The sequence below is a fragment of the Macrobrachium nipponense genome, chromosome 12 (assembly GCF_015104395.2).
Source record: "Macrobrachium nipponense isolate FS-2020 chromosome 12, ASM1510439v2, whole genome shotgun sequence".
In the NCBI taxonomy this organism is placed as follows: Eukaryota; Metazoa; Arthropoda; class Malacostraca; order Decapoda; family Palaemonidae; genus Macrobrachium; species Macrobrachium nipponense.
Window position 1 is genome coordinate 8,659,021 of NC_087205.1, and position 8,921 is coordinate 8,667,941.

The 8,921-nt window shown below is 37.0% G+C and overlaps 1 protein-coding gene across 1 annotated transcript; it reads right to left on the reverse strand.

Moving 5' to 3' along the window:
* Positions 1 to 1,540: 1,540 nt before the first annotated feature.
* Positions 1,541 to 8,692, reverse strand: LOC135225109 (luciferin sulfotransferase-like). The gene is made up of 7 exons (XM_064264365.1): positions 8,523 to 8,692; positions 6,179 to 6,264; positions 6,071 to 6,141; positions 5,761 to 5,941; positions 4,189 to 4,253; positions 2,495 to 2,712; positions 1,541 to 1,944 (listed from the first exon to the last, which is right to left on the reverse strand). The coding sequence occupies exons 1-7, from the start codon at positions 8,627 to 8,629 to the stop codon at positions 1,740 to 1,742; spliced, it is 933 nt and encodes a 310-aa protein (XP_064120435.1). The 5' UTR covers positions 8,630 to 8,692; the 3' UTR covers positions 1,541 to 1,739.
* Positions 8,693 to 8,921: the final 229 nt, after the last annotated feature.

The following is an 8,921-nucleotide window of genomic DNA, read 5'->3' on the forward strand; positions in this document are numbered from 1 at the left end:
CAGATTCATGTTAAGGCAAAATGAGAAGTCAGTGATTAATAAAAGAGGAAATAAATGACAACTTTTTGAACGTTCTGTGAATTATCGGAAAATCCCTATTTCAGCTTAAAATCGAATAATATTTGTTTTCTACGTTCTGTTTACTTCGTCCTGACCGGATCTCCCAAAGGGTGACATTTCAGAATTTCGTTGTTAAACAATTCCAACACTATCTTTGATGTCTAAAACTGAAAAAAATATAGCGTACATACTGCATATAGCTACTGTTACAATCCTGATATAGAGACACATTACCATTTTTCTACTTTTTAATGCTGGCGGGATCCGGTAGAAAAGAGGTCAGCATGTAAACAAGATCCGAAAAAGGGCAGCCAGAATAGGAGAGTAATGCTATGCCCAAGTCATAAGTTATACCACCTGTAACGGAGTGAAGGAACAATAAAGCTGTGAGTACTTTACACGAAGTGTGTATTTAATCCACCTTAAGCCCGCAAAAGTATTAAGTTATGACAATTGTCTACTTAGGCTTGTACAGCAGCTTCAGGTTAGTTTTCACAACAGCGCCGCCAACGACGAAACCCCACTTGAAGAAGACTCAAGAAGTTATAATCCAAGAGGAGGAATCCAATGATGAAGAGTCACTTGATTTGAGATGTATAGTAAACAAGAGTTCTGTTCAACCTTATGTTGTTAGTTGTCAATTGAATCATAAGCCATTTTTATTCGAAATTGACACCGGTTCAGCTACTTCCACATTCAAGTATGATGATTTCAAGAAGTTAAATTGTACATTACTGAACTGAAGAACTAAATTGCAGGGTTACAACCAAGTGCCAATTAAAGTATTTGGAAAGGTCAAAGTTTCAAATTTTCAATACAAACAGCAAAATCATTCAGACGTTAAATTCATAATTGTGTTGGGTCAGACTCCCCCAAATAACTTGATTGGTAGGAATTTAATAGATAAGTGCAATATAATTAATGTCCATTAGTTAAATATAAAAGATTTTGTGGAAAACTATAATGTAGATAGTTTGAAACCTATTGAGAACTGTCAAGCCCGATTGTATCCTAAAGTTTGTCATGTTCCTGTTTTTCAGAAGGTTCGCAGGTGCCACTGACGGTAAGCAGTGAGGTTGAGAGTGCGCTGCAAGAGCTTGGAAAAAATAAGATTATAGAAAGAGTAGAATTCTCAGATTATGCCTCACCAATTGTTACTGTCAGGAAGCAGAATGGATCCGTTTGGGTTTGTGGGGATTTTCGTAAAATAAATGAAATTCGTCATGAATCTAAATTCCCATTAACTAATATGTCAGAATTAATTAATTGGCAGCCGAGCGCGAAAACCACTCGTCCAGCAGGGACCTATTCATTGACATAAAATACTCTCATCTCAGAGGGCAAAATTTTCCATAAGAATTATACGGCTAATTAAGCAGCAAGATTATCTCAAGGAATTCGTTTTTCTCTGCTTCTCGGTTATTTCCTATTCAGCCAGAGGTCACCACTTATCTTTCATTGAAAGAAATAAACATAATAGGAGAAAATATCTTTTGCTGATGAAGGGAAGTGTCAGGTTGTATCGCTGCCCAAAAGGGTGAAAAAATACATGAAACAAATTTGTTCAGACATCTTTTACTAAACAAGTTTAGCTTTCAAATTTCAGTTCTTCAACAGGGTCAAAGCACCTACACAATGACTCAGATTATCAGAATTCCCAGTCCTTTCAAAATTTGACCTTAAAAGGCGTACTTGAAGGCAGGGTCCAGTTTCGAAGCATTTTCCTTGACCCATGCATCCACCCGAGCGTCAAGTTCTGGCGAGAGTTGTCCCTTGGATGACCCGACTTTTCCCGTGTGAAAGAAGGACCCTTTGAAGTCGACGCTGTTGGGAGCCATCGTAGGGTTTTCCTTCATATTGTTGAAGTTAGTGTGTTCTGCTACCCTGAGGAAGACATGGTTGTTATAACAATTGATTTGTGTGCGCAAAGTTACTGAATATTTTAATGATCTATCTACATCAGAAGAAGGATCTGATCCATCCTTGTGTGGACTTGATCACTGATCTAGTCCACACAAGGATGGATGAAAGCCCTAAATTTTGTATATATTTCTACAAATATATTTTGTCTTGATAAACAAGAATATTACTGTGGATCCTTCTACTGATTACTTAGAAGCACGATACGATGTTTTTACGTATATTGCATATGCTATCTACATATCATACTAAGCTCTGTAGCAATCAATGTCCTTATTTGACTGTGAGGCCCACAAAAAAAAAAAAAAAAAACTCTTTACTGGGTGTTATTAAAAAGAATTATTACATTTCTGTTTTTCTCACTTCTGTCAACTTACATATTTTCAGTCCACTGGTCAACTTACTTCACTCTCTCTACTAAACTAGCTTACGAAATCAAAGTAATCAGCACATTTCAATTAACTACAGTAAACGAGCTCCGAGTATACGTCTAGAAAACAATGCAGCTATTTACTTCTTAAGCTGATCCTCGGTAAGATTCGTCCCCAAGAATTCGTTCAGCTTCCTAAGCTCAGCCATGATGTCCGCTTTCATATCCTCGTAGAACATGATGTGCAAGTTGGGATGGTCCCTCCTTTTCCAAGCCTCGTTGGCGTGATGCCAGTAACTCCCGTAGATCGCTTTCCCACTTAGGAATGTCTCTGCTATAAGTGGAAGACTGGCATTTCCAAACTGTTAAAGTGAATGTATCGGGAAAACACATATTGTCCTTCGGGTGGCGCATCACAGAACGACCTGTTTTGGAAAAACTTGTGTGAGCTTATTGTTTAGAACATCAGAGAATGAAGAAGAAAGTATAAGCTGAGAGATCGTGGCGTAACTAAGGGGTTGGGGGCACTGTGACATCGTTTGAGCAGGTCTGGTCTGGCATAATTCTAGATTATGTAGCATATTTCGTCTGATCGGAACGCTGAACAGAAATTTATTGACTCTGCTGTTGAACAGCAAGTGATTTTTGACAGCGGCAACCTTTCGGTTTCTGAAGTTCGTTCAACCTTGATATTTGTTTTCCAAATATTGTTACAATGTTAAGATTGTTCTTAACCGTCAGAATAAATGCTTCCAGTTGTGAGAGAAACTTCTCCAAGTTAAAACTAATCAAAAACTATCTAAGATCAACGGTAGTTCACGAACAAACTGGAAATACTTGGAACAACTTGATCAGTCAGCGTAGAGAAAACAACACTCAATAGTGTCCACATTGTAGGCCATTACAAATCATATAAAAATTATGACAAGTGGAAAATGTGGTATCCTGGCTATGCTCAACCTAAGTGCAGCATTTGACACAGTTGACCACAATCTGCTGCTTGAAGACCTGACAGCAGTAGCCATTGAAGATGATTAGCGCAGATGGTACAAAAGTTACTCAGAAAACAGGAAGGTTACAGTGATTATATCAAATGTGAAATCAGAAAAGAAAGGCTAATTAGAGGGGTGCCCCAAGGCAGAGTCCTGGGTCCACTGCTATTTACCATTTACACAACTGAATTATCTAAACAAGCAAAAGGTTTGTTACAAACTGCATGCAGATGATTCTCAGTTCTATTTTCCTCTTGAAACAGTAGAAGATGCCATTAGCAAAGTTGATGCAATGATGAAAGATATAAAAAGTGGATGTCGGCGAAGAAACTAAAACTCTTTGGAGACAGAACTGAGAATAGATTATTTGGATCTGATAGTGCACTACGAAAATATGAACTCTACTAAAGAATAACTATTGGCTCGTCATTCTATAAAGGCTGGAGCGGCAGTGAGGGAACTGGAAGTATCTTACTGGTAATACAACACTTGGTGCACTAACTCTAACAGCTCTATTGATAACAAAATATCGATGAAAAATCATAGGCTATATTGCACATTGTAAAAACCTGTAACTATCAGATTAGAAACATTGCATTTATCAGAAAATATTTGAACGAAGATACTCTGAAACAGTAATTTGTAACCAAATACTTTCAAGCCTTGACTACTGCAACGTTATATACTACGGGCTTCCTAACTACTTACTAAGAAAATTGCAAGGAGTACAAAATAGAGACATCAGATAATAAAATGATTACGTTACCGTGGCAGAATAACCCCGGCACTAATCGAGCTACATTGGTTTCCAGTATAAGCAAGAATAGAGTACAAAATACTTCTTACAGTTTTTAATGCACTAAAATATAGGGAACCAACATATTTAAGAAACTGCTGAAGCTTCTCTAGACCTGAAATGAAAATGTGCCCAGGCATGGAAGTGAAGCATATAGGCTATTTGAACCTAGAACAAATTGTAAGTCAGGTGAGAGAGCATTTGAACATTGCGCACCAAGACTATACAACAAAATACCGCCTGAAGTGAATGAGTCGAGTTGAATATAGAATTTAAGCCAATGGCCAAGCACTAGGACCTATGAGGTCATTTAGCGCTGGAATGGAAATTGACAGCAAAAGATTTGAAAGGTGTAACAGGAGGAAATCCTCGCCGTTGCACTATGAATCAAGTGTTAGGAGAGGGTGGAAAGTAAGATGAAGAAATAGAAATTGAAAAGAGGTACAGTAAAAAGAACGAAAGTAGTTGCAGTTAGGGGCCGAAGGCACGCTGCAAAGAACCTTCAGTAATGTCTACAGTGCACTGCATGAGGTCCAATGACGGCACGAGGGCCTGAAGTGAAGATCATTCAAGAAGAAAGTAAATTTAAAAAAGATCTGAAGCCTTCTATTCTGCAGGAGCTACGTTGCTGGTGAGAAAAAACTAGAAGACAATTATAAAATATAAAAAAAACTTTAGAAAACCCCAGCAAGAGAGGGAACCATCCCTGTAAGGGAGGGCTGTACATAAAACCTAACAAATGGACAAATAAAATGAGTCGGTTCAGATGTCAAACCTCGCAATATTGTCAATAGACCATGAAATTACTAATCAGTCGGAACTCTCATGTTGTTATTAGCTTCTAACAAAGCTTAAGGTTCAGTTTAAATCTGCTTTCTCTTTCTCTCCTTTTTTTTAAATGAAATTAAATAAATGTTTGAGATGCTAAGGCTTAAAATGAGAGTTTAATGTTCACCACTCTATAGTACTTTTTAGCACGGGAATGGGTGGCACTTTCAGAGTCCGCCCTGGGAACGGTAGTGACGCCACTGTAAGACGACCCTTCAGCTGCCCTATAGTACTAATCCCGCTAGAAGGCCTCCAGGATGGAGAGCAAGAATGTTTGGGTTTAAGAACTCCTCCCCTCCGTACCAGTCCCCCCCGCCCCCACCCCCCCCCCCTCTTCCATGAGAGAAAATTTTAACGTTTTATATATATATTATATCTATATATATATTATATAATATATATATAACTAATTTGCCACTTCAGATAGAAAATTGATACTATGTTTGGTGAAAGAAAACACTTCGTTCAGATTTTCTTCGTCTAGTACACAGATTTACCAAGTGCCTTTATCATAACAAACTGATGAAAATATAATATTTCATCTTTAAATTTCCTTCCGTTTATAAAACCCGCGTATGGCCCTGCACCTCTATTGGTGTGATACTTTAATTTTCTCGAAGACCAATCATTGAGTCGTTTTGTTATGCCACAATTACTTGAAAAGACGAGAAATAGCAAGTAGTTTCATATTACCGTGAGGAGACTAGATTTTTGATAATCAAATGAACCTCATTATTTTATTTATTTTTTTTTTTTTTTCAATATGAACGACAATGTCATTATTGTTTACTAACGTTTACATTTATCGAGGACATCTGGATTCTGGAGATCAAAAGACAGATGACTCCAAATTAAGCGACGTCCTTTTTCCAGGGCTGCCAACTGCAGCACCAGACCATCATCTTCCTTTGCGTCTGGACACAAGTTCTTCAACTTTAACCTGTAGTCGTCCTCTTTGAAACGATGCATAAAATCCTGGAATATGATCAGCAACTCAGAGCATTCTTAGAGTTCAAACTACATACAATGCTACAGACAATTAATCCATGCATGTTAAAGGATCATTCATCATTACAATCAGAGAGAAAGAGATAGAGAACTTACATTATCAACAAAGTAAACTCTGTTATTAAGACTCTCGGTCAGCGCCCTCTCGATTTCCCCAATGTGGCGTCATTTGGCCCAGGATTGATGCCCTGCTGTCCAAAAAACCGGTCCCGCTCTTAGGAAAAGTGAACAAGCAGACATCATCTCTCCTGTACTCGAAGTTGTAGATGGCGTTGGCAAATTTTTTGTAACTGTAAAGAATATAGGTTTTTCAACTGCTTTTGTTTAGGGTTGCAACGAATATACGAATACAGCTTACAAAAGGTGAATATATTGAATTAGGCCTATGCTATGATAATTACAGCTTACGAATGGTGAATATATTGAATTAGACCTATGCTATGATAATTACAGCTTACGAATTGTGAATATATTGAATTAGACCTATGCTATGATAATTACAGCTTACGAATTGTGAATATATTGAATTAGACCTATGCTATGATAATTACAGCTTACGAATTGTGAATATATTGAATTAGGCCTATGCTATGATAATTACAGCTTACTGATGGTGAATATATTGCTTTAGGCCTATGCTATAATTACAACTTACGAATGGTGAATATATTGAATTAGGCCTATGCTATGATAATTACAGCTTACGAATGGTGAATTTATTGAATTAGTCCCATGTCAAATTTTGCATTTACATTCCCATAGTACGTATTACATCCCTTTACAAAGGCCTATTGTTTGTATTTTAAAAAGTTAATCTTTGGTACTTCCAGCTAATTAAACAGATTAGGCTTATCATAAATTCTAGATGTTATTAAATATATTTTAAATTCAACTTACGATTTTCACTTTCTTGATAAACGCAGTAGCCAAGTTGCAGAATATTTTTTTCCCTTATTCTACTTTCTGAAATATATACAAATTCGCCAAAATCTTTCTTCAGCTACTAAGGAAAGTTTGAGTCCATAGTTTAAGTATGAATGTAATTCAAATAATGTGCAGCAATACCAAAAATGTTATAGTTTTATTAAACTAAATCCATCTAATACGAGAAACAGATCCGGGAACAATGACAATTTTATATACAACAAATTGAGTCACCTTTGATCCATCTTGGGGTGGATGACCTTTGCAACATCCAAAGCCCATATATAGAAATTCTAGGGCGTTTAGATAAGAACAACCTGACCTCACCGCGACCACTATGGGGCGTTTAGATAAAAACCTGACAGATTAATCTGATACGTAATCTAATAGCTCTTTAGGTTTCGTGAAAACTCAAAGGTGAAATTTAGATAACCAAGAACTATTACATATATGTTTAAGGGTCAAAAGGGATGGTTTCAACACTTCGAAATATTTAGGAAATACCAATTGTTTGGTCCTCATGACTACCAGTTATGTCGGCCCAGCATAAGTTTACGGAGGTTACGAACTCATCCTTCTTTGCTTGTCTATTAGGCCTAGTTAAAACTCATGGGCAAAACTGCTTAAACGTCGAAAGGCTATACTCTGTTTCTTTTTTGGTTTTTTTTTTTTTTTTTTTTTTTTTTTTTTTTTTTCATCTGTCCATCCACCTGTGGTGTTTTTGTATGGTAACACTGCGTCCCGGGCTTTAGATAGCTACGCTAATTGTAAGTTTTAGGTAAATAAAAGGATATCTGGGTGTACATTTGTAACTGAAAAGTGTTTTAATAATTTACTGTATGCGAATTACACCGTTAATATTCGAAATAGGATATTATTATAATCGTTGAATGTAAGCTGAATGTAACTATCTAAAGCCCGGGACGCAGTGTTACCATACAAAAACACCACAGGCGGATGGACTGATGAAAAAAAACAGAGTATAGTTTCTACATTACGAACTATAGTAAGACTTTTATTATTATAATTTTTTTAATCCTTATGACTAACAGTTACGCCTGCCCAACAAAGGCTGACGAAGGTTAGGTGCTCAGTCAACCGTCGTCGGATTTCATTTGATTTTGAGGTAGATCTTGGTCGGAGTTGGTCCCGAACTTGACTACGAGTTAGTTTTTTTTTCCTTTTTGCCACTTTTTTTTTTTATTTTAGTGCAATATTATTACGCTTTCTCGTATCATGTCGCCAGGATGGCATCTGGATTTTAAAATGAAAAATATCTTTATCAGTAGGCAGGGGCAAGATTTTTTTTTGTTTTTCACTGCATTCATCTAGCAATGTTGACAAGCTATGGCTTAACCTCTTGCAAGCCTTTTGATATCTAGGACGAAAGGTTTCCATTGATATGATTTTGAAATATGTAAATGGAATGGAAGTCTCGCATAGATCTTACGTAGATGGTTGTTAGTCATTGAATTATGACACGGAAGAAAGTTTTCGTTTGTAAGTCCTCTGCTCAGCCATTGATGGAGAGGAGAATTATTTAAGCGTAGCATATAACCATACACACATATACTAAAAGTAACCCATTTTGTGTCACAAGAAACAATAAATTGTATTTTCTCACCCAGCCGGCAGCATCGTGTCACTTGGTTTAACGATCACCACCTTTCCGAAGTTCAGAAAATTGTCCCGGTCTTCGTAGCTGACCGGAATTTCCCTCTGCGTGGTCATGGCTGTTCTTTATGGCCCGTTTTCTAGAAGAACGACCTACACCGTCTGATTACAGTCACCGAGTGTGGTCCTCTTCCCCATAAAGGTTGATAATGAGATTCTCTCTCTCTCTCTCTCTCTCTCCTCTCTCTCTCTCTCTCTCTCTCAGATAAGATTGTAATTGTATGTAGTGCTTTTGCAGCAGAAGTACTCAGTACAATTACTTTGCAAAAGTGAAGTACAATAAAATTACACCTACGCTTACCAGTCTAAATAATAGAATAGGCTGATTACCTAATTACTCTGCTGTAAA